This window comes from Zootoca vivipara, chromosome 15 (assembly GCF_963506605.1).
Source record: "Zootoca vivipara chromosome 15, rZooViv1.1, whole genome shotgun sequence".
NCBI classification, from domain to species: Eukaryota; Metazoa; Chordata; class Lepidosauria; order Squamata; family Lacertidae; genus Zootoca; species Zootoca vivipara.
This window is the reverse complement of record NC_083290.1, coordinates 14,261,160-14,286,795: the sequence shown is the minus strand read 5'-3', so window position 1 is coordinate 14,286,795 and position 25,636 is coordinate 14,261,160. Positions and strand designations below refer to the sequence as shown.

Genomic DNA, 25,636 nt, shown 5'->3' with positions numbered 1-25,636 from the left:
CTGCCCCTATCTTCCTACGCCCCTGGTGCAGACAATACTGAGCCAGATGGACCAAAGGTCTGATTCAGTACAAGGCAGCTTCCTACGTTCTTGTGAATAAAAGCAAAATACGTCCAGGTGAGAGGGGAACTGTAGGACTGGACTCCAGGGTTGTAACTTCCCAACCAACCCCTGTAGCTATGCTTCAAAGGAACAGGTCCTCTTCTTTTAGGGATGCCACCATGCATTGACCTTCCAGCACAGAAAAGAAATGTCAGCAATGGCATTCTGGAAACTCACCCAGATTCTACACAGCTCCTGGCGCTCAGCACCCAGTTTTCTGCAATCAGGCTTCCTGCACAAATGGGCTCTCCGCCTTTCAGGACAGTGGCTGCCCAAGGCCATTTTCCCTTCTTTTGCAGATCTTTGCCACCCCAGTTGCTTTTGTGATCCTTCTGGGTGTCTGCGTTGTCACCCACACCATTAACGGACAGCAATGACGGTTTCAACAAACAGAATCCACTGTAATCTAAATTTGGGGGAGAGAACCGGTTTGTATCAAACTTCAGTTCCTTTGTATCAGTTCCTTTGGGTTCACAAACAACTGGTCTTCTTCATATTCTGCATATTCTGATCCTTTAAAAAAGCCAACAACTTGAATTCTAAATCTTGAAAATAAGTAGGCAAAAGTACATATGAAGATGCCTTAGGCCAGGCATCCCCAAACTTCGGCCCTCCAGATGTTTTGGACTACAATTCCCATCTTCCCTGACCACTAGTCCTGTTAGCTAGGGATCATGGGAGTTGTAGGCCAAAACATCTGGAGGGCCGCAGTTTGGGGATGCCTGCCTTAGGCTGAGTAAAGCCCATCAAGCCAGTATGGTGGTGGCCTCCAGATGTTGTTGGACTCCCAATTCCCATCAGGCCTGCCAACATGGGTCAATAGCAAGGGATGATGGGAGTCGTAGTCCAATAACATCTGGAGGGTGCCGTATTGGCTTCCCCCAATATGTAGACCAGGCACCCCCAAACTGCGGCCCTCCAGATGTTTTGGCCTACAACTCCCATGATCCCTAGCTAAGAGGATCAGTGGTCAGGGATGATGGGAATTGTAGTCCAAAACATCTGGAGGGCCAAAGTTTGGGGATGCCTGGTGTAGACACATGCAGAGGTGACTTGAATTCTTTTTGAGGAGCACACTCAAATATGAATCAATGTCATATGACGGCAAGTGATTGACAGGTGGCCCATGGACAATGGAGGAGTTCTGGGTGGAGGGGGGGCCTGATTTAGAGTGTCTTCAGGGTCTCAGCCAGAAAGAGGCCTCTTTCCCTGCCAAACCTACCTCCTAGATCCACTTTTCATTTATTTTATTAATTTATTTATTACATTTGTATACCAACCTATACTTGTAAGTCTCAGGGCAGCCCACAACACAAAGTTACAATATACAAAGCACAAAATATGTAACAAAAGTAATAAAAATTTAATAAAAATTAAAATAATCAAAGCATAGTAAAAACAATTAACAAGACTAATGTTTACACGCTGGAGGTGTCAGAAACGGAACCTCAGCACTGTATATATCTGGTAATCAGGGAAGAGGGAAAATCAGCTGTCCAGGGGGCTGAAGCCCCGTCCTGGTGACCCTGCAAACTCTCACCTTCCTTGCCTAATATAGTTCATGACACAGCCCTGAGGAGTAGAAGCTTGAGAGATGCATGTGTAGCTTTAAAAAAATGAAAGGGGTGATTCTGTACTGGTGTGGGGCTGCAGAACACAGACAGGCATGAAAGTTTTTAACAGAATAGCTCAGAGGATTGTGGGCAGAGGATCTGGCCCCTCCTAGAAATCTATCTACATCAGGCACCCCCAAACTTTGGCCCTCCAGATGTTTTGGACTACAATTCCCATCATCCCCAACCACTGGTCCTGTTAGCTAGGGATCATGGGAATTGTAGGCCAAAACATCTGGAGGGCCGAAGTTTGGGGGTGCCTGATCTACATTTCCAGCCTTTGGCAGACAACATAAGAGTCTGTTGCCTCCCTCCTTGGCAAATATATTGGCAGTGTTTGCACGCCGTGCTCGGACAATGTAGTACCTCGTAACTGAATTCCATAATTCCACAATTCTGGTGTCATGTACAGAAAAGAGATCTGTGTGTATCTGACAGATTAAATCTGCTAGTGGGTTGGAGCAGAATAAGCAATGCTTGTTAAATAAGTAGAGGAAATCACAGAAGGAAGGAAGGCTGGTTCTCTACAAGTCTGGCTCTCACTTCTCTGGTGAAGTGCAGCCTGAAGAGATTAAGGAGAATTTTATTATTTTTATGACTTTATATCCCACCTTTTCTCCAAAGAGCTCAAGGTGGCCTTCAACATTTAATGCTGCCTTGTTTTCTTTTCAGTGAACAGTAAAAACCACAAGAAGTCTTTCTTTGTTAGTTTGAGAGCGGGATAAAAATGATTTAAATCAAATGAATAAATAGTGTACCGTACTGTACTTTAGTGGCACAGCTCACCTTCAATATGTATGTTCTCTGCATCCACCAGGACTCCCGTTTCATTGTGAGTTTCACGCTTCATTTCCTGGGTCACGTTGGGGCTCAGTTTTGATGCTTGGGTGCCTCTGCGAAAACTTGGTGGCTCTGAGGTTCTGGATTTGGGGACAGGCCTGGAAAAATAAATCAGGAGATGACAGCCCCCCCCCCAAGAGGTTTTCCTGCCCAATCCCTGATGGCCTGCCTTCGAAACTATGCACATTGTGGATAAAGTTGTGGCTTAGTGGTAGAGCTTCTACTCTGAATGCAGAAGGTTCCAGGTTCAAACTATGTCATGTCCTAAATCAGACCTTTATTGAGAATCATGAGGACTAGTGTCTCCCTTTTAGTGAAAAACAAAGCCATTTTTGCAAGCTGTTTCCCCATATGCACTTTCATTTGTCACTTACATGCTTCTTTTTCTGAAACACATTTACTTGGTTTGCAAGCTGGGTTGCAAAATTTTGAGACATGCAAATTTCAAAGGGTGATTGCATTTGTGTTCCCATCACGTTTCAGGAAGTCTGGATCCGGCAGATTCACCTTTAACCGTAAATGGAACCAAATTTCTCCCCCATCCTTCCTTTTCACTCAGTCATCCCCAGTCCCTTCTCTCTTTCCACTTGCACATCAGCAAACTGATACTGTTTTTTCCTTCCTTGGTTGGCAGCTTTAGAATCCAAGTCTGCTTATTTGACTGCTTATTTTATCAAGCTCCAGACAGACTCAGATTCAGCTGATGCACCAGTCAGCCTTGTCGTGATTAAATGCATATTGTATCTTTAAACGTGGATTTTACTAAGTTGGCAACCCTAATAAGCAGAAGCACTAGGGCCATCTTGTGTATTTGGCAGCCTAATAAGGTTCATGTTTGTTAGAGACATTTATGCTTGTGATATAATCACATATAGTAATTTTAAAACATTTATCAAACCTCTTTATTCTATACTGTCCTTTTAAAAGTTGTGATTTTAATCCACTTGGATTGAAAACTTAAGTTAGTCCTTAGTCCCTATTGAGACCAAGTCAGAGAGTGTCAAACTTGCAAATGCATTCCAAAATGTTTCCTCCTCTTGTGCCCTTCTAGGGAGGGCAGGTGTGTGAGAACTTCAATACATAACAGCAGGAGCTCTGGAGAGACCTACGGGTTCCTTTCATGGACACCCACCTAGCCAATATAGGAAGATCCTAAACTCTGCATTCATCAGATTTCAAGGGCAAATATAGACACATTTATTTTCTTTAGTTAACCGTGAACTGCAGGAGAAGCAGCTTAACCTACTTCAATTCCAGGGTGGACGACCTTCGATATTGCAGGTTTAACGCACCCTTAGCAAACGTGTTGTTGATCTGAAAGAAAGAGAGATGTGGGGATGAGAACCTCGTTTATTTTATGTACTAAAACAACACAAATCCAGTTCAAGTCCTTTCCAGGTACATGCAGTATTTTCCAAGTTTAAGTGTGATCAAAGAGAAATACTCTTTTCGGTTGACCATCTACTTAGTTCTCATAGTGAGGCTGGGGAAAAAGAAATCTCCACTAGTTATGTGTTTTGTGGGACGTTTTGTACAGAATCAATCCTAACTGGAGGCTTTTTTCCTTTTATCACCAGATATGATTGATTCTGTACAAAATGTCCCCAAAAAACGCATAACTTTTTTGTCTGAAGGTCAAGGCATATGGCATTCCATGGAGGGAAGCTGAGAAAACAGGCTGTTGGATCTTCAGTGCTGGTGATGGGCCCAGCATTCTCCACCACACCTTGAGAGCAGCAGGCTAATTTGAGGGAATGTAGAGCAGGGTGCGTATATCCATAGCTGCCAAGTTTTCCCTTTTCTCGCGAGGAAGCCTATTCAGCATAATGGAAAATCCCTGAAAAAAAGGGATAACTTGGCAGCTATGCGTATATCGCACACCGTTCTATCGTCCAACACTGAACTGCCACTCCTTAGCATCTACTACCACACCACTTGAGGCAACCTCCTCGCTCAGCCTATTGGAAGGGATGCAGGGGAAGCAGTCAGAAAATTTTAAAAAACCGTCTCCGACAGAAAGAGGGAGAAGGGTGTCAGGGGGAGACAGAAGGGGTCACAGAAAGAGAAAGAGTAAAAGGGGTGTCAGATGGAGCGGGACAGTTATATATAGAGAAAAGGGGGGGTGTCAGAGGGGGAGACAGGAGTCTCAGAAAGAGCAAGAGAGAAAAGGGGATCAGAAAGAATTATACGCAGAGAAAAAGGGGTGTTAGAGAGGCGTCTCAGAAAGGGCAAGAGAGAAAGGGGTTTCAGAAAGAAAGAAAGAGCATTATGTAGAGAGAGAGAGATGGGTGTCAGAGAGGGAGAGGGAGTCTCGGAAAAAGAGGGTTAGGAAAAAGGGGCGTCAAGAGACAGAGGAGTCTCAGAAAGAGCAAGTGTCAGAATGAGGGAGGGGAAGAGAGAAGGGGTGCCCAGCTTTCGTTTCTGAGCCCACCCATATGATGAGCCACTGCCACCATCATGGGCGCAGCCAGGATTTATGGGGGGGGCAGGACTCATGTTAGGGGGGCAGAACCGAGCTATGTGAGATGTGATTGGTTAAATATTTTTATTTATTTACTTGATGGAGGAGTGTGCAGCTGCCTCCTTGCCCCCCTGGCTAGACCCATGGCCAGCATGCAGCCCTTGACAGCTTACCACGCTGTCTTGAACTGGGGGTAGGAAATCAAAGTTCCCCACTGCTACTTCAAAAGGTGGGGCAGCCCTTCTGGGCTGCTACTGTCTGGTAACTCCTTCACAAGGTCCAGTCAGGCAGCCGCAACCCCAGAGTCATCTGCGACTGGACCTAATGGCCAGGGTACCTTTACCTTTTACCCTGTCTCTTGTTTTCAGGCAGAGCCTGGGATTGCGTGCTGAATGTTCTCCTGGAAGAAGAGGCCTGCCAGAGAGCAGGGGTTTTGAACCCTGGCAAACTCAGGTGACCGCCACCCCTTGGCACGCAAACCTCTACTCTCGCCTAACCTGTTCCAAACAGGGACCTTTGCACCCTCCCCAAGGCTGTTCCTGATTTAGGTGAGTGTGTGTCAGAAGAGTTTGCTACGCTAGGGGAGAAAGAGCAGCGAAGGAAGCAAACCTTCACAGAGACACCCTTGCGATGGGTTTTCATGTTGTGAAAGAGCAGCTGGAAATGCAGGCCGGGAGCCACCTTCTGAAATGGCCTGGCTTAACCCTTGTCTCCATGGCAGCCAGCTGGGAACATGACCACAAGCCAAGGAGGATGGGCGGCTCCTGTACTTCTGCTGGAGCAAGGAGACTTCTGAGGCTCGCATGCATCCCTTATCTGGTTCAGTTCCAATATGCAGAACTGGCTCTATTACAGGTGCCACATGATACCTGTTCCACATTTGTCAATCATTAAGTGTGGCGGCACCTGAACTTTGGAACTCCCTGCCTATTGATCCCAGGCAGATGGATCCTTCGCTGTACTCTTTTCGGTGCCTGTTTTGTTTAGGCAGGCCTACCCAGATACAGTGGTACCTCGGTTTAAGTACACAATTGGTTCCGGAATTCTGTACTTAACCTGAAGCGTACTTAACCTGAAGCGAACTTTCCCATTGAAAGTAATGGAAAGTGAATTAATCCGTTCCAGACGGTTCCGCGGAGTACTTAAACTGAAAGTACTCAAACCGAAGTGTACTTAAACCGAGGTATGACTGTATCTAGAATGCCAACATGTTCTTAGTCTATTGCTGGTTTTAGTTTTCTGAATGTTTTGGTTTTTTTATTAGTAATTTTATTTATTTATTTATTCTTTTTTTGCAAACTGTGTTGAGGTTTTTACAACCAATTTCATAAATCCTAGGAAATAAAGAACAATCTATTGACAGCGTTTGTGCCCCACCCATTAAGTTGAAAAGGTCTGACATGAATCAGTTCTAAGGCAGTCCCTGCCTGCAGGTTCACAATCTGAAAAAGGCAGGGCACGTGAGGAAAAAAGGAACAGGAGGGTGAAGGAGAAAAGCAAGCTCAAAATAAGTTCTTAAAGTTATAGCGAATGTCTGGAAGTTATCATTCTCTTGGTCTTGGAATCCTCTTCCACACAACCATCAAAGGTGGGGGAGCTCTACTATCCTCGGCATCTGGCAAGCTCATCAATGGACAGTGGTTAAGGTGGCAGAAACACCAGGATAATAAGGCATTACCCTTCTTGTCCCATACGTTAAAGGGAGGGGCAGTGACTGCAATGACTCTCTGTTGAGGAAAAGGGCACTCCACATATGCTCAGGGGCACTGCATCTTATCCTCTCTAGACCAGCAAACTTGGGGAGGCACCTTCTCTCACGTCAGCCCACCCTCACCATGTGGTGTAGTGGTTAGAGCAGAGGTGCAGAACCTTTGGCTTGCAACTCCCATCGGCCCCAGTGCCAGGAATGCCAGTGGTCAAGGGGATGGTGGGAGTTCTTGGGAAGTTCATTCCGAAAACAAACTAGTTAATGTTCTAGTAGTCCATCAGGTCCCACAAGGATACTAATTCCTGCTCACACCTGTCCCTTTACAAAGCAAGCTATTTATTTCCTTTTTAAAAAATCATAATGAGATAGTATCTTATCCTTCTTTGGGCTCTAAAGAAAGGAAAGGAAAGGAAATCACAGTGGAACTAAAGCACCTGCGCTTAGTCTTTATATAAGGTATTACATGTGTAAAGACGGCATTTCGTCGCCAGGAGCAGAATAATCCAAATTAATTATAAGCCTGCCAGCTTCTGAGGAAGGCTGCACCTCAGGCACGACCAACTGAGGGGTGGAGGGAAGCAGCCCCCTGCATGCACGGTTATGCAAGACTTTCCTGCATCTGCGGTAGAGGCATGGATATTTGGTTTCTGTGTCTTGTTCCAGCCCTCCTACTCCTTGAGAAGGTACTGGGAGCTTATCTGCCAATCCCTCTGGTTTCGTGGTGCTGTTGCTCAATGCCAGATCGGTTCATAATAAGGCCATGCTCATCCATGAAGCAGCTGGCCTGGCTTATAGAATCATAGAATTGCAGAGCTGGAAGGGATCCCAAGGGTCATCAAGTCCGACCCTCTGCAATGCAGGAATTGCAGCTCGAGAATCCCTGACAGGTGGCCATCCAACCTCTGTTTAAGAACCTTCAGTGAAGGAGTGTTCCACTGTCAAACAGCTCTTACCACCAGAAAGTTCTTCCAAATGTTTAGTTGGAATCTCCTTTCTTCTCACTTGAAGCCATTGGTTTGGGTTCTACCCTCTGGGGCAGCAGGAAACAAGCACACATAGGCCCTGGTGCAGAGTGCCACTCTAATATGGCCTTGTAATCCTAGTGTATGGTTGCCATATTTCAAAAAGTAAACACATTTATGCATAATATTTATAATAAAATATGTGCCCCACTGTGAATTCCCTAACACAGGGCACCCCGGAAGTTGTCGAGCCTTTAATAGACAAACCCCAAAGTTGTTGAGGTTTGCCAAAGAAATGCAATTTTTCAATTGACTTGCCTAAGATCCAGGACAAAGCGCTGCCTTTGGAAAAATTCCCCCTGGACGTCAATTCCAATTGAAGGGCAGCCCTATTGTGAACAGGTGTGTGTCAATCTGAGCTTTTTCTGTTCTTTGCTACTGTGGATCATGACATGCATTAAGGTTGGCATAACTTAATATGAGTAAAGATTCCCATTATGAACTTTTTTTGACCCTGGTACCAGCCTTATCTCATGCATACCCTGGAAGACATTGAGGAGACACCCTGAGCTCATAATACTTAATGTAAAGATCAGCATATGTAACCTGGTGACCAGCAAAATTTAATCTCCTGTAAAAGAATGGTTCCCACCTAGATAGTGCTAAAATAACTTTAAGACAGGAAACAAACAAGGACATCTACTTTAGTCATTGCTCACTATGGTTATATTCTTTCAACTTTCAGTTAAGCAAAATAAACAAAATGGGAAATAGGCAGCAAATTCAAGGAAGAGACAACAGAGCAATATAAATACTGGAATTAGAAGAATTGCTCATTTCAGAGTCCTCCTCCCTTCTCCATTAGAATGCAGTGAAGCAATTCTTCCCTTGACATTAGTGTGGCTCCTGTGGCAAAACTGTCACACTTTCTTTAGGCTTTTAGAGAACAGGGATTCTGTTACTCTTCAGAGCAAGGTGTTTATGAACTGTAGTATTTGCTGCCTGCTTAAATTGTAATTTGGCTATCCGAAGCAGCATTTATATATTCCATCACTTTCATTTCATGTAACAAAGCAATCTTTCTTTATTTCTTTTGCGTGAGAACTTTTTGTGGGCATAAGGCTAAGGGTAGACACATATTCATAATGAGGGCACGTCATATTTCTAAGCAAAAGATCCCAAACCTCTTGGTAGCATGTGTATAACTACATCTGAGGGACACACACGCATTCAGTCACATATGTATGTAACACTCGCATAAACCAAACATTCCCATTTGGCCTCTGCCTTCCACCTTCCGCTTTTGCTGTCTTATATACCTTGCCTCCCCGAGGTTTTATGGACCTGAAAATTGGGTTAGGCTGTTTTGCATAAGAGGGGATTCCCCTTCCTTCTTCCTAGGGAAGAGCTCACCTGTAGCCTAATCACAGGAAATGGAAATCTCAATCTAGAACAGTTCGTTGCAACATTGAAAGTGTGTGAATTCATGAAACAGAACAGGCACCGCAAGTAACTTTGCCTGAGGCGATGATGTCACAGGGGGAAGAGCAGAGCTCTAGTCTACAGAGCAGCAGCAATGACATCATCTGTCAGAACACACGTGGAATTGACAGACTCCCTTTGCTCTGGCAAGGGAACCCGGCAATAACCAGCCTTTCAAATTTGTTTCTGGAAGGTTAGCCTAGGCCCTCAGCCAGCCTTTGCCAAGATAGTGCTCTCCTGATGTTGTTGGCCCACATTTATCATCAGTCCTCATCTTGCTTTAATTTATTGTATGTAAGCTGCTCCAGGAGCCTTCTTGGTTGAAGAGCTGGGTACAAAGGCTCTTTTTAAACTAAATAATAAATAAATATAAATATGCAAACTTCCCAAAGCATAGCACAAGACTGCACACATGCCTGTTTTTCAAGAAGCATGTTTGCTACTCTAGTTTTGCAGACTGCAGATCTTTGCAGTGGAATAGAACAAATGTTTGCAACTCAGCCTCAGTGAAATTTTCACTATCCCACTGTCGGTTTCTGGTTTGGAGCAAAACATGAGTGGTGCTGCTTTGGAATCAGGGGCTACAAATGTTCCTGGGCCTGCTGTGTGAAGATTGTGAAATAAGATGAAAGCTGAGATCTGCAAGCATGTGCAGAGTGCCTTTTGCAAATTGCTCAAGCCACCAGGTCAGATCAGAGTCTATGACTCCAAGGCTGGCTGGCTGCTGCCCCGTGTGGTCAGTTGTATCACTGCAGCTTCTTAGTGAAGAACTAAGGCTAGTGGTTGGCTCCACCCACAGAAGCTTGAAGGATTAAATGTGGGTTTCCTGTCATCAGTGAAGCTTTGCTTGGGTAACGTGGCCCAACGTGTTGTGTTTCTAGTTTTACTGGTTGGTCCAGACTCCCGGATCGTTCTCAGTCCTGCCTTTTGGTGTGCTCTGATTCTGATTGCTCTTTGGTGCTCAGTGCTGGTTCCCAGCTCCTGACTTGCTCCAAGCTGGTGCTCATGGCCTCCCCTTTGTACAGCCAATGGCCTCTCTAGGGTGGCCAAATAGAAAAGATCTGGTATCTACTGACTGAGATGCACCAATGGTCTGACTTGACATCAGGCAGATTCCCCCGCTTCTGTTTAAACCAGCCCATTGTTCAGAACCATGAGGACTGGAATCTTAGCTTATATTTATGCAAAACGGTGTAGCTCAATAGAGCAGAGCTCCTGCTTTGCATGCAGAAGGTCCCAGCTTTGATCCCCAGTGGCATCTGGGAGAAACTTCCTCTCTGAAACCCTGGAGAACCCTTGCTGCCAGTCAGTGTAGACAATACTAAGCTAGATGGACCCAAGGGTTTGAGTATAAGGGGGCGCCCAGCAGTTGTGTTCGGGAATTTGTTGAACCATTCCCAGTATAAGCAGAAAACCAAAGGAGTTTGTCCACATTGCCTGCAAAGGCACTATCATGAGTGCTAAAACCTTCAGTTTCAAAAAGGTTCAGTGCTTTTCTTCTAGAAACAAAAAAGGTTCCGGCACTGCATACACTTGGGTACCCCCAGGGAAAAAAGCACTGGATCTGTTGCTAAGGCTGAGTCAGAGAAAGAGCAAATATATTTTAAAAGAAAATATAATTACATGTTGTTCTGCTAACAGTCTTGTCATCGCTTCCTTGGAAACCGAAAATGCTGGATTGGGTAACAAGGGTCAGAGTGACCAATTTGCAATGATGAAGAGGCCACCATTAAAATGATGTTGTTAGATCCCTGTGATCTGTGCCATGCCGAGGTTGGCTAACCTTTAATTTGAAAGGTTGAGGAGTGGCACCTGACAACCCTTGTCGGCTCATCAATGAAAATAGGGTTGTTCTTGTGCCCTTAATACAGCTGCCTCCAGAGTTAATAACAACGTGACTAAATCAATTTGTGCTTTTGATTGCAGGCAAGGGGCATAGGAAGAGCCTGCTGGGTCAGGTCAATTGCATATCTAGTCCAACATTCATTCATTCATTGAATCTATATTCTGCCCTATACCCAGAGGTCTCAGGGCGGCTCACAGAACATCCTGTTCTCACAATGGCCAACCAGATGCCTCTTCTGGGAAACCCACAAGCAGGAAACCCACAAGCAGGAGCACAAGAGCCCTCTCTCCTCCTGTGGCTTCCAGCAACTGGTATTCAGAAGCAATGCTTCCTGCAGCTGTAGAGGAGGCAGAGCATAGCCATCACGACTAGTAGCCATCAATAGAGCTCTCCTCCAGGAATTTGACTAATGCTCCTTTGAAGTCAACCAAGTTGGTGGCCATCGCTACCTCCTGTGGGAGGGAGTTCCGCAGTCTAATTCTGTGCTGCATGAAGGAATTTATTTTATCTGTCCCAAATTTCCTAACATTCAGCTTCATTGGATTTCCACAAGTTCTAGAGTTAGGCGAGAGGGAGGAAACATTCTCTCTGTCCACTTCCTGCATGCCTTGCATCTTATCATAGCTGCCAAGTTTTCCCTTTTCTCACGAGGAAGCCTATTCAGCATAAGGGAAAATCCCTTAAAATAAGGGATAACTTGGCAGCTATGCATCTTATAAACTTCTATCATGACACTTTTTACTCACCTTTCCCCTAAACTAAAAAGTCCAAATTGCTGCAACCTTTCCTCATCATGAGGGAGTCATTCTCACCCCCTGATCATTTTGGTTGCCCTTTTCTGAACCATTTTTCATGTCATCAATATCCTTTTTTTGAGGTGAGGATGAACCCAGGGCACTGACTTACACCAAGTCAGATCACCAACCTCTTTTGCTCAGCAATGTTTGCACTGCCTGGCAGTGGCTCTCAAGAGTTGGGGGCTGGAAGCTTTCCCCAGTCCTATCTAAAGATGCTGGGGATTAAAACTAGGCCCTTCTGTATGCGATGCAGCTGCCCAAGCGACAGCAGGAAGAAGCAGAACATTGCAGCCTGTTGTAAAAGGATGTTGTGCACCCACAGCCAATCATTCTCCAAATGATTCTATCAATGCCCTGCATCCGCTCCATCCCTTAGGAAGGTGCATTACATCAAGAGATAAAATTCCTTGGTGGTCACCAAGCTGCTAATAAGCAAAAGTCTTCAAGGATGAGATTGCTATCTTGCCTTGTTGTTCTGCTGGTATGTCAGCTGAAACAGGAGTGTGGTTAGCAATGTATCAGAGATGCAGTCATAGGACCTGGCCAAGGAGAAAAGCAGGAGCCTCTCTTGGCAACAAGGAAAGCTCTCGTTTTAATTTAATTTTCTGTTTGTGCAGGAGGAAAAGGAGGGTGCTCACCACCTCTGCTCTGCCCTGTCACATGGGGCAATGCAAACGAGTGCTGTGATGTCACTGCATTTTTCCCAATCCACTTCCAACAGCTGTTAGGGGCATAAGAAGAGCCGGCTGGATCAGGCCAATGGCCCTTCTAGTTCTGCATCCTGTTCTCATGGCGGTCAACCAGATGTATCAATGTGAAACCCGTAAGCAGGGCCTGAATGCAACTGCATGTGATTAACCAGCAATTATTATTGAGAGGCATCTTCTGCCTCCCACAAAGGATCTAGAACAGGCATCCCGAAACTTGGCTCTCCAGCTGTTTTGGGAATACAATTCCCATCATCCCTGACCGCTGGTCCTGTTAGCTAGGGGTGATGGGAGTTGTAGTCCCAAAACAGCTGGAGGGCCAAGTTTGGGGGTGCCTGATCTAGAACATAAGAGGACCCATGCCCACCAACATTTCTCCAATGAAAATAGGGACATCCCCTTCCATAATAACAATTATAATTATTATTTTATTTATACCCCACCCATCTGACTGGATTGCCCCAGACACTCTGGGCAGCTTCCAACATATATAAAAACATAATAAAACATTAAACAACTTCAGATGTCTTCTAAAGGTTGTATAGTTACTTATCTTCTTGGCTCAGGGATCGCATAACTCCATGCCCCCCAACATTTCTGCAATGAATTGACCAAAGACGTGATGATAAGATGGGCAAGAGATTTTGGGTATAATATTGAATATGATGCGTGGTTGAAATTATGGAATGAAACATTGAAATTACCGCATGTACCGCCCTGAAAGAAAATGTTAAGAAAATGATGTATAGATGGTACCTAACACCAGTTAAATTAGCAAAAATGTATAGAATGAGTAGCAAAAAGTGCTGGAGATGTCAAGATAAAGATAGTGAATTTTATCATATGTGGTAGACATGAATTGAAAAAGATGTTTAGATATACCTTTCCCAAAAAACCTGAAGCTTTTTTATTGGGTATAATGGGAGGGGAAATAGCTAAAGAAGATCAGAGACTGTTTATGTATGCCACAACCGCGGCGAGAAATTTATTGGCCCAAAAATGGAAAGTACAGGACTTACCGACAATTGAGGAGTGGAGGACGAAGATGTTGGACTATGCAGAGTTAGCTAAGTTGACCTGCGGGATCCGATACCAGGGGGAAGCAAGGTTCCAAAAGGAATGGAGTAAATTCATTGAATATATGGAGAAGAGCTGTAGAAGTTTAAAGACACTTGCAGGACTAAAATAAATCCTACAAACTGATTCTGAATAAGTAGGTACAGTGGTACCTCGGTTTACTAACACCTCGGTTTCCGAATTTTCGGTTTATGAACACTCCTAACCCGGAAGTTAGTAAACCAAGGTGCCCAAGGCCTACTGAGCGTCCGATGCCTTCGGGGAGGCCGGGCCTTCGCTCCGATGGCTCCTGGAGGCCCGGAGCGAAGGCCCGGCCTCCCCGAAGGCATCAGAGCGAAGGCCAAACCTCCCCAAAGACACCGGGGCGTCCGATACCTTCGGGGAGGCCGGGGAGCGCTTCCGCGACTGGGTTGCAGACACGGAAGCGCTCCCCGGCCTCCGTGAAGGCATCGGAGCCGGGACTTCGTTCCGATGCCTCCCAGAGGCCGGGGAGCGCTTCCGCGACTGGGTTGCAGCCACGGAAGCACTCCCCGGCCTCCCCGAAGGCATCGGAGCGAAGCCCCAGCCTCCGCGAAGGCATCGGAGCCGGGACTTCGCTCCAATGCCTTCGCGGAGGCCGGGGAGCGCTTCCGCGACTGGGTTGCAGCCACTGAAGCGCTCCCCGGCCTCTGCAAAGGCATCGGAGCCGGGACTTCGCTCCGATGCCTTCGCGGAGGCCGGGGAGCGCTTCCGCGACTGGGCTGCAGCCACGGAAGCGCTCCGTTAATTTGCTGCTTTAGGGTTTTTTTCATTGTCTAGAACGGATTAATCCACTTTCCATTACTTTCAATGGAAAAGTTTGCTTCGGTTTATGAACGCTTCGGTTTATGAACAGGCTTCCGGAACCAATTGTGTTCATAAACCGAGGTACCACTGTAAAAGAAACTGCGGGATAAGAGTGAGAAACAAAGCCGAAGGAAGGGAGGGAGGGGGGGGCCTTAGCTTGGCGGAGCGATCTATATTAAGATAGAGGAATATAATATGCAAGGTTTAGCGCTGGAGATGCTGTGTTATGTTTGTATTTTTGTGTGTGTGTGTTTGTGTTTTTATGTGAAAAAATAATAAAAATCTTTTGAAAAAAGAAAAAAAAGAAAATAGGGAAAAGCAGGACATTCTGGGATCAAATCAGAAACTGGGACGGCTTCTATAAATCCAGGACTGTCCCTGGAAAATAGGGATAGTTGGAGGGTCTGGGAACCTGAGTGCTGGATCAAGGCCAAAGACCCATCTGGCCTAGCATCCTGTTCTCACAGTGGCCGACCATGCCTCTGCTGGGAAACCCATGAGGAGGACCTGAGCACAATAGCTCTTTCCCCTTCCTGTGGTTTCCAGCAAGTGGTACTTCGAAGCATTTCTGCCTCTGACTATAGCAGAGCATAGCATGGTGCCTAGCAGCCATTAATAGCCCTCTCCTCCATGAATGGTAATGGGAGGCAATGACACTAGTGACTCAATGACATCGCACCAGGTGTTTCACAAAATAGCTGGGGTGGGGAGCAGGGATGGGAGGAAAAATGACTGGGCTGTTGCTTTTATGGGTGGCCATGCACTGGCTATGAAACATGTCATACTGCTGTGAGCCACAAGGCTCTTCAGGCATCAAAACTTGCATAAATGATGTAAAGCGTACAAAACAGGAAATGGCCTTAGTCAGACAGACTACTGGCCCGTCTAGCTCAGTGTTGTCTTCTCTGACTGGCAGCATCTCTCCAGGAGTTCAAGGAGGGGTCTCTCCCAGTTGAAAATGGAGATGGCAGGGACATCTTTTGGAGGCAGTAAAGTGATGTAACATGATTTCACACAGCTGCTCAAGGGTTGACGGACAAGGAAGGAGTCCCTGAGGTCACGGCGATGGCTCAATGAAGATATTGACCCTGTGCACGTCAGCTTTTGAAAAGGCAAATTCCATGCTAGGGATCATTAGTAAAGGAACGGAAAATAAAATTGCCGCTCTCACAGTGCTGTTATACTAAACTTTGGTGCAACCATGTTTGGAATATTGCATATAGTCAGTGCTTTTTTCAGCTAGAGCACAGTTCCGGTGCCTCTCAGGTGGGTGCCATTGCGGGCCAGCACTTCCCCCCCTTCACCTGCTTCTTGCCTTTGTGTACTTCTGAGAAGCCCCAAATGAACATTTCAAGTCAAAACGGAAGCTGGCCAGCGTGTGCGAGTCTATACTTTTTAAAAGATCTCTAACTCCACCTAGCTCCTAGCCGCGATTGGTCAGGTCAAGCTACAGGGCAGGGCGAATTCGCATTTCCTCTTCCTCAATCTGTCTCCCATGTAGCGGCAGCAGGCTTTCAGCTTTCCAGCCAGGCCTCTACCGTTGCACACATGTGCATTTGCACGAGGGCTCTTCTAAGCTGCCCATGTCATCTGCCTCAATCTAAGAGAACAAGGGAGGCAGGGGCACATTTATTTGACCTGCACCCCAACCAGGGGTGATCCCCAAACCTGCTAGGGAGATCGCTAGCCGTAGTTTTTAGCACCACTGGCGGTGAACGCAGCTGTTGTCAAATCGGCATTTGTTCAGGGCTGCTCCGAATCACCAGGCGACTTACATCATCATCATCATCATCATCATCATCATCATCATTATGTATTGGAGTTTTCCCTCAGGTCCTCGTCGGTTGTTTTAGGCGGGAACTTTAGGAGGGAACTTTGAGTTAGGCTTGTTACATTGTTTGAGCCAGCAGGTTATAAAAGCAGGCTGGCTGAGCAGTTGAGTTACAGTAGTTCTGTTCCAGCTTCCAAATAAAGAGCTGCCTTGGAGAAATAGCTGTGTCGCCTGCTATGTCAACCCACTATTCAACTATTATTATTATTATTATTATTATTATTATTATTATTATTATTATTATTACCCTGCCCATCTTGCTGGGTTGCCCCAGCCACTCTGGGCAGCTTCCGGCACATATAAAAACATAATCAAACATCAAATATTAAAAACTTCTCAATACAGGGCTCCCTTCGGATGTCTTCTAAAAGGAGTACAGGAAGCTGACCTGGAAGGGCCATTGGTCTGATCCAGAAAGGTCTTCTTACGCTCTTATGATCAGCCCTGCTAGCTTGTGCTCATCCTAGATCAGGCATAGGCAAACTTGGCCCTCCAGATGTTTTGGCCTACAACTCCCATGATCCCTAGCTAACAGGACCAGTGGTCGGGGATGATGGGAGTTGCAGTCCCAAAACATCTGGAGGGCCGAGTTTGCCTATGCCTGTCCTAGATACATCCTTTTGTCCCACAGGGGCAGCAGGTGCCCACCCTGCTTGCTTTGCCAACTGACCCACTTGGTTCTCATGTCTTGATTTAGAACCTTCGGAGCATCTCTGTTGGCTTGGTTATGGGTTCAAATTCCGATGAGATCTGTTGACCCAAATTAAGGGCTTAGTTATCCGACTAACATGGCATGCGGATGCTCTTGGAATGTATACGGGAAATCCTAGATAGGCAGAGAAGCTTGGGAAATGAGCAGAAGCTGGTAATGGAATTGAACTGTTGATGTAATCCATCTGCATATCAACTCAATCTACAGATCGAGCCAAGTCAGGGAGAAGCCAGAGTTCAGTCATGCAGCCAGCCCCTCATTCAATCCCTGGTATCAGCTAAAAGCAGGGGGTGCCATCCCAGTGTCTATGGGTGTCATGGCGCCTGTGAAGGCATTTAGTGGTGCCCCCGGGTAGGTACCCCATACTCTGAGCTTTCTGTAAAAAGTAAGTCACTAGCCCTCCTAGAAAGATAGTTATGGGGCAAAATGTACAGGTACCTTTTAAGTTATTCCTCCCAAACAAGAGTGGTGCGGCTACCTCGTATATTTTTCTTGGTACTGAGAAATGTTCTCTGTTGTTATTAGAAAGCAGCAGCATCACAACAGTGTGTGTGGGGTGTGTGTGTGTGTGATCTCCATAACCAAGACGAGCAGGACATAGCTACTTCCTATGGTCAGCGTTAGGTCATTGGAGTGGTTATCTCTCTAACACCATGCTCACCTTGGCAGCCATTTTGTGTTATGCCATGCCCACTCCCTGGCAGCCATTTTGTGACGTGCATCCCCAGCACACTCTCAACATTTGAAATGTGCTCACTAGTCCAAAAATGGTTGGAGAGACCCCTGGTTAAAATATATCAGTTTCAAAGCGGGTGATGAAGAAATACTGCCTGTGGCCCTGTGGGACCGGTGTCAGTCTCAGGGTGGGAAATCCTGAACCAGGTGGATGAACAAGCAGACTTGTGAGGCTGCTCTGCATGCTGTCATTGTAAGTGTAAACAGGGGGCACGTTTGCCAGCGCAAATGGGTCAAGCTGATTCAAGCTAGCCACACATACAACAAGGGGAGGAAGCAGAAGCTTTTATGACACACTGACACACCATGAAATGAGGGGATAAACTTATTAGAGATTCATTAGGATAGTGGTCATACTCTGGGAATGAAAGAATTTGCTCCCAATGTTCCTTGCCCTTCTCCCCTGTCAATTTCTGTGTAGGATATTCACCAGACATCCTCCGAATATTTGGATATTTCCTGAATAACCACAATACTATATTGAAAGCCCCTGAATACAGTATTTGTGTATTTCCCAAATGATCACGAAACATTTGATGCTGGTCTTTGGCATCCAATGATACTGGACGTATCTGAATATGTGGATATTTCTTGACTAGTCTGACATCAAAATACGCTGAAATTGACAATCTGAGATTTCCTTGTCAATGACTATTGACAGTTGTCAATACCTCTGAAAATCAAGTTTTTTTGGTTATCTTTAAGGTTAAACGTTCACAAATTCAATTTCAGATTTGAAAAAACTGACATCCAATGTTTGAACAGCAGGCTAAAATGTTGCTGCATTTGGCATGGTTGCTTAGATTTCATTTCACATTTAGTACACGCAACGAATAGTGAAACATTATGCTTACCATATATTCCAGCTTTGTGGCCTCACTGCTGGAACTTTCCAAAGTCGAGACTCCGTAGCTTGTCATCAACTGAAGTAAAAAACTGGATTTCGTGGTGGAAGTTGTTCCTTTCATGGCTGTGGTCAGCTGCTGCAAAGGTGGCAGACTGGTGAATTGGGTTAGCTGTGGCGGAGAAGATGGCATGGCTGAGGAGATCTGAGGAGATCTCAGCTTTGTGGTAGCAGCTAACCACAGCAGAGAAGCGGAGGTTGCAGTTTTGGTTAGGTGCTGTGGCATCGGCTGCACAGTTGCAATTGGAAGAGTTACAAACTTCTGTTTTGTGGCTGAACTTAGCTGGGTAGGAGAAGGCCACTTGGTGGCTGGGGTTATTAGTTGTCCAGAAGACTCCTCCATTGCTGAGGGGCTATGTTGAGGCATCACCGGCTTCACATCCGAAATTGGCTGGTGAGGAGATTCCAGTTTTGTAGTCGTGGTTGATTGAAGCGATGGTTCTGCAGCCAAGGTAAGCTGCTGTGGAGGCATCCATTGTATGAGCAGGTCCTGCTGAGTGGACCTCAGTTTCGTGCTTAAGGCGGGCTGCTGTGGCGAACTACCTTGCCTCACTGAAATTAATGGCGGCAATGAAGTCTCTGAATTTGACTTCTCAGTGGTTGACGGAGGAGAACCCATCTTGCTCTGAGACGAGGCCTGAGGTGACACCGACTTCAGGGATACTGTGGGCTGCTGAGAAGTGATCTCATTCACGGTTGAGGTGTGAGGGACAGTCCTGAGAAACGCGAGGCCTCTCGTAGGTGTGGTTGAATTCCTCAAGAGCTCTGCCTTACTCCCAGTGTTTGCTAATGTAAGATCGGAGAACTCTGTTGGCGTGAGGACATGTCCACATTATTAACGGAACCAGTTTAGGCTCCCTCCCTTCCCAGTTATGGAAAGGCAGCATACAAGTAAATCAATGTTACGCTCTCATTCAAAGCAGGTACAGATAAAGGAAAGGGCCTTACCTAGAAAACAACGCAGGAGAGTGAAGACAGTCGCAACCAGCAACAAGAGGAGGAATCCACTGAGGACTTCCACGAAGCAAATGCAGCAGCGTTGCACCTTCCTCTTGCGCTGCGGAAAGAGGATCCAGAAATAGCCATTTGACTCTGGCACGTAATAACTGGATCAGACCAAGGGTCCATCTGTTCCGGCACCCTGCCTCCAACAGGGGACAGAAACCAAAACAAAGGAGAGAAGGCACATTCTAGTTTATCAATGCCCTTCTTAAAATGTAGTGTGGAGAATGGGACTTCACTTGATCCCGATTAATAATAATAATAATAATAATAATAATAATAACAACAATATATTGATCACCTTCTAAACCACTGTCTCAAGGCAATTTACATATGATATAATTAAAAAGAGTTTAAAACACACATGCACATACCCCAAAACAAATGCATTTAAAACAAGACTAAAACTGAAGTGTAGTGGTTAGAGTGGGAGAGTGGGGCCTGGGAGACCAAGGTTCAAATCTCGACTTGGCCTTTAAGCTCACCGGGTGACCTTGGGCCTGTCACCATCTCTCAGCCTAACCTCCTTCACAAGGTGGTTGTGAGTGTAAAATGGTGTGGGGACATACCCACACACTGAAGTTACCTTTTGGTAATGGAACCGCACCATTCTGACATCTTGCAGAGTAGTCACCTTGCTGGCAGAGGTAAACCCACCTGAAATGCAGTAAATAGATATGTGCCCAGTCTTAAAACATTAAGTCTTTATGGCAAATTTTGTTGGGTGGCTTTGGATGCACAGGGAAGTATTAGAGGTGCTTGGAGTATTACTCAAATCATTGAAACGTTTGCAATCTCAAAGTCGTTTGAGCTAAACAGCCCTTGGGGGGTAAACAGAGGGGTCAGAATGGGAAAGCCCAGGGTTCAAATCCCCACTTGGCCATGAACCTAGGGGCCAGTCCCTGCCTCTCAGCCAAATCTTCCTCACAGGGTTGTTGTGGGGATTAAATTATAGAATCATAGAATTGTGGAGCTGGAAGGGATTCCAGGGTCATCTAGTTCAAGCCCCTGCAATGCAGGAACGAGGAGGGGGAGAACCATATATACCACCTTGAGCTCCTTGGAAAAAATAGGTGGGATACAAATGGAATGAATGAATAATAAAATCAGGCCTAGAAGGGCCCTCATGGCAGCGTCAGTGGCTAAAGGCACCTTCTGTCACCGCAAAACAGCTCTTGGGTCCAGTATGGAGCAAGGCATGCCTTTCTGCCTTCAGTTCCGATTAAAACAAAACAAAACAGCAAAAAGAGAAAGATTTGATTTACATGATTTATTGAATTCCTGTGCCAGGATTCATTCGTATGAACCCTGAAGTGGTTTTTGACTCAGTAAACAACTGCATCATAACATTTCATCACAGTTACAGCATACGTTGCCTAATTTAATGAACAAATCACCATCAAAACAATTTTAATTGATAAAACAGTTTTACAATATAAATTTGAATGCCTGTAGGTGATGTACAGGAGACAGAGAGACTCTGAAGCCTGAGCAGATGTAGCGATGGTGGAAAAATAAATTAAGTTCGTAGTTTAATGCAAGAACTACCAAATTTGCACTGTTTACGTGAACCAGAACACAGCAACCCTTAAAAATCCACACTTCCCAGCTAGAGTTCCCATAAAGGGAAGGGAAGGGGAATGTACCAGAAGCATCCATAATAAAGGAAACAACCCCACCAAGATGCATCTATTAGTGAAAATAGTGTAAAAATAATTGCATTATATTAGGGACTTAGGGCAAGATCTGTTGGCAAGGTCTCCATCGACCTTCATTCCAAGGAAAATGTACTCTGGGAAACCGCTTGGAATCCCTGGGGTCTCTCACTGCTGGAAGATTGAGGTTTTGCATAACAATATAGTTAAATGCGGGTGGCGCTGTGGGTTAAACCACAGAGCCTAGGGCTTGCCGATCAGAAGGTCGGCGGTTCGAATCCCCGCGACGGGGTGAGCTCCCATTGCTCGGTCCCAGCTCCTGCCAACCTAGCAGTTCGAAAGCACGTCAAAGTGCATGTAGATAAATAGGTACCGCTACAGCGGGAAGGTAAACGGTATTTCCGTGCGCCGCTCTGGTTTGCCAGAAGCGGCTTTGTCGTGCTGGCCACATGACATGGCTCCCTCGGCCAATAACGCGAGATGAGCGCCGCAACCCCAGAGTCGGACACGGCTGGACCTAATGGTCAGGGGCCTCTTTACCCTTTATAGTTAAACTAGACAAAAGGAAGGAATGACTGGGAGGTTTGGGAAGTAGTTGTTGCCTTGGAACACTGAATGAAATTAGCACAGTGTGTACATTTAGGGCAGGCATAGGCAAACTCGGCCCTCCAGATGTTTTGAGACTACAATTCCAATCGTCCCTGACCACTGGTCCTGTTAGCTAGGGATGATGGGAGTTGTAGTCCCAAAACATCTGGAGGGCCGAATTTGCCCATGCCTGATTTAGGGTGTGTTCACGCTGTCTCTTTAGAGCATAGCGAAGTTGCATCTGCGCAGCTTCATTAGTGTCAGATTGGTTTCCGTCTATGTAAACATGGGGTGGGGGGTCGATGTCTTTGCCCTGTGCAAAGGCTTCAGGACTCCCATCAGTGTGCTGGTTTTGAGAAACCAGGCCTCAAACAGAAAGAAACAAAAACAAAATCCTTCTTCACGCAGCAGGTAATTAAACTCTGGAACTCCCTCCCGCAGGAGGCAGGGATGGTCATCAACCCGGATGGCTTCAAAATGCAGGCTTTTAAGACTACACTTCACGCAATGGTCTATGGGTGTTTGTTTCTGATTTCCTCCTGCTTTTAACTAGTTTTTAACATTTTGTGATGTTATGCTTTTATATTGTTGCAAACTGCTGTGATATATATTTATGATACAGCAGTATATAAATATTTTCAGTGCATTTTTTTCTGGGGGTACGTAGGGGTACGCATACCCCTAAACATTTTGTGAATCTTTGTAACTTTTGTCCATTTACTGGTACTTATTCCCCCCCCCCCCGATTTGAACTGTAAAATGTTGATTTTCTTGAGTCAAAATGAGAGTGCCCCTAAACATTTTTTTAAGGAAAAAAAGAACTGAATATTTTTATGAATGAATGAATAGGATTGGACCAATTCATGGAGAAGGCTATCGATGGAGATTAGCCTTGATGGCTGTGCTCTGCCTTCAAGGTCAGAGGCAGCTGTACTTTTGAATCCCAGTTGCCAGAAGCCACAGAAGAGGAGAGGCTTTTGCAGACCCGCTCCAAGCGTCCCTATTTTCCTTTTTTCACTGGAGAAATGTTGGATGGTACGGTATGGAGTTATCTGGCTCCCCTGAGCCATCCGAAGGCAATCCTGTAATTTGAAAATAGGGGCATCGTACCATACCCTCCAATGTTTCTCCAATGAAAATAGGGACATCCTAAGGACATCCTAAGGAAAAGTGGGACATTCTGGGGTCAAATCAAATGGCTTCTGTCCCTTAGTTTCCAGACTCAAAAGAGAGCAGGGCAATTAAAGGCACAGAAGTCCTGTCCTCTATTGAGTCTGGCAACCCTATCCCTGGAAAATAGGGACACTTGAAGGACCTGGGAGTGTGAACAGAGCCTTAAGCAGGACAGGAAAATATGGTTAGAGTCATGGGCCGGATTGCGTGCTTTGCTTTCTGCTCTGGGGCTTATTGTGCCTGCAGCTTTATAGCTACACGTGCAGAGTTATCGATTAATTCTTAACAATTAGCACCCAATGCAGAGGCTGTTTGCTAATCTTACTTAGGCATTTCCTGACACTCAAAGCCAGTTCCTGTTTGTCAGCCAAGGTTGCCAGGTCTAATGATGCCCGTCTTCATTTAATTAATTTAGCAAATATTTAATTTAATTTACAATCTAAATGAAAAAATTAATTTAATTCGATATTTAATCTATCTACAGAGCCGTTTGTTAAAAAAATACAGCAACATGGAAAAAACTTTAACTCCCCCCCTTTCCCTTTCCCTTTCCCCTCTCTTTCTCTTTTAAATTACAGTATTTCCTCACTCTCTTTCTCTTCCCTCTCCCCCTTTAACTCTTCTCTTGCTCTCTGTCTCTCTCTATTTCTCTTTCTTTTCTTTCTTCTCTTTTAGGTTTGTGTTTTTATTTAGATTAACGCTTTAGTTTTGATCGAAAAGATATTTGACAATGATATTTGTATTCCTTTCTCCAAATTCTAATAAAAATTATTTTTACAAAACACAATGTTACCAAAAAAAAAACACCCCAATACAACCAACAATAAATAGATGGTTTTTTAAAAAAGTAACAGAATCATAGAGTTGGAAGGGACTCCAAGAGACATCTAGTCGAACAACCTGCAATGCAGGAATCTCAATTAAGGCATCCCTGACAGATGGCCATCCACCCTCTGCTTAAAAACCTTGGGAGGTGGGGAGGCAAGTCTGAAACTGGAAGGGCGGACATTGCAGAAATTAGCCCCTCCAAACATTTAAAAAACACACTCCCTGCTAGGGACAAATCCCAGTGATTTATCACAGGTAGGTTCCAGGAAATCAGAAGTGCCCTTGTTAAGCAGAGACCCCTGGAGCAAATGTCTTACCTTCCAGACAAGGTTGGGAGGCGGCAGTAACCAAAGATCTATTGAATGTCCTGCAAGATGGAATGGTAAAATTGCTGCTTGGTCTGTTGAGAACAACAGCCCCCCTCAGCTGGAAGAAAAAAAACAACTCCCCAGGATAATGGTTCAAAAGGTCACTGCTTTGAATGAAATACGAATCAGCAACTGGCAGCTCAGCGTATTGTTGCAAATGCACCTGTGCTTTCAGCTCCCTTATTCACCTGGGAACAGGTGCACCCCAAGGTTGAGTAAATAATAACACAATAACGGGTCAATGTACACACTGGCAAGGAAGCACCCAAACTGAGGGCCACCTGTGCTATACATTTAAGACAGTATCATACACTTGAAATGGTAATGGCTCCCAACCCCACACCCCGAATCCTGGAAACCGTAGTTTGATGGGGGCACCCTGGGTGGGAAGTAGGGAAATGTTGGTCTGGCAGGATGAGAGAAAAAAGGAAAAATCCCAGGTGTGTCAAGCTATGTGTGGCAGAGCAACTGCAATCGCTCTCTAAGGCTTCTTGGATAGAAAGCTGTCATATATTGCTTCAAAAATTAGGTTTTGATCCAGTAACCTTCCTGTCATCTAATGTGCGTTCTAGCTGAAGGTTTATCAAAGAGTATTTTCAGAATCTATTGGCCAAACGGGATACGGAAACAGCGATATAAAAACATTCCCAGAGAACAGCGCCTGTGCAGCTGTGGATGTCAGCCAGTTGAGGACACCATTCATTGTATGTTGTCCTGTAAGCTATATGAAATTCTGAGGGCTAAATACTTAAAGAAACCCCCTTCAGTGACAGTGATAAAAACAATTACCTGCTGTATAGCTCGAACAAGCCATTTACAGTGGAACCTCGGTTTATGAACACCTCGGTTTACGAATTTTCGGTTTATGAACGCCATGGACCCATCTGGAACGGATTAATTCACTTTCCATTACTTTCAATGGGAAAGTTCGCTTCAGTTTATGAACGCTTCAGTTTAAGTACTCCGCGGACCGTCTGGAACAGATTAATCCACTTTCCATTACTTTCAGTGGGAAAGTTCGCTTCAGTTTATGAACGCTTCAGTTTATGAACAGACTTCGGGAACCAATTGTGTTCATAAACCGAGGTACCACTGTATGTTCAGGAAAGTTTTTCATGGTTAATGTTTTATTGTGTTTTTAATTTTGTTGGGAACCGTCCAGAGTGGCTGGGGCAACCCAGTCAGATAGGCGGCATATACAGTGGTACCTCGGGTTACAAACGCTTCAGGTTACAGACTCCGCTAACCCAGAAATAGTACCTCGGGTTAAGAACTTTGCTTCAAGATGAGAACAGAAATTGTGCTCTGGCGGTGCAGCGGCAGCAGGAGGCCCTATTAGCTAAAGTGGTGCCTCAGGTTAAGAACAGTTTCAGGTTAAGAACGGACCTCTGGAACGAATTAAGTTCTTAACCAGAGGTAC

The 25,636-nt window shown here is 45.4% G+C and overlaps 1 protein-coding gene across 3 annotated transcripts in view; it reads right to left on the bottom strand.

Moving 5' to 3' along the window:
- The window catches only part of LOC118096995 (transmembrane protease serine 9), a 44,172-nt gene extending 18,945 nt beyond the window's left edge, over positions 1-25,227 (bottom strand). The window contains exons 1-8 of one of the 3 annotated variants that reach the window (XM_035139511.2): positions 25,006-25,227; positions 24,166-24,215; positions 20,191-20,261; positions 19,551-19,659; positions 18,553-19,409; positions 3,802-3,869; positions 2,502-2,653; positions 280-508 (exon numbers count right to left, since the gene is read on the bottom strand). In XM_035139511.2, coding sequence (XP_034995402.1) covers positions 280-508; positions 2,502-2,653; positions 3,802-3,869; positions 18,553-19,409; positions 19,551-19,659; positions 20,191-20,214 — 1,439 coding nt within the window. In that variant the 5' untranslated portion in view covers positions 20,215-20,261; positions 24,166-24,215; positions 25,006-25,227. Of the gene's footprint in view, positions 1-279; positions 509-2,501; positions 2,654-3,801; positions 3,870-18,552; positions 19,410-19,550; positions 19,660-20,190; positions 20,262-24,165; positions 24,820-25,005 lie in introns of those variants that run through there. The other 2 variants (XM_035139508.2, XM_035139509.2) reach the window with 2 other exon arrangements.
- Between the last annotated feature and the right edge of the window lie 409 nt (positions 25,228-25,636).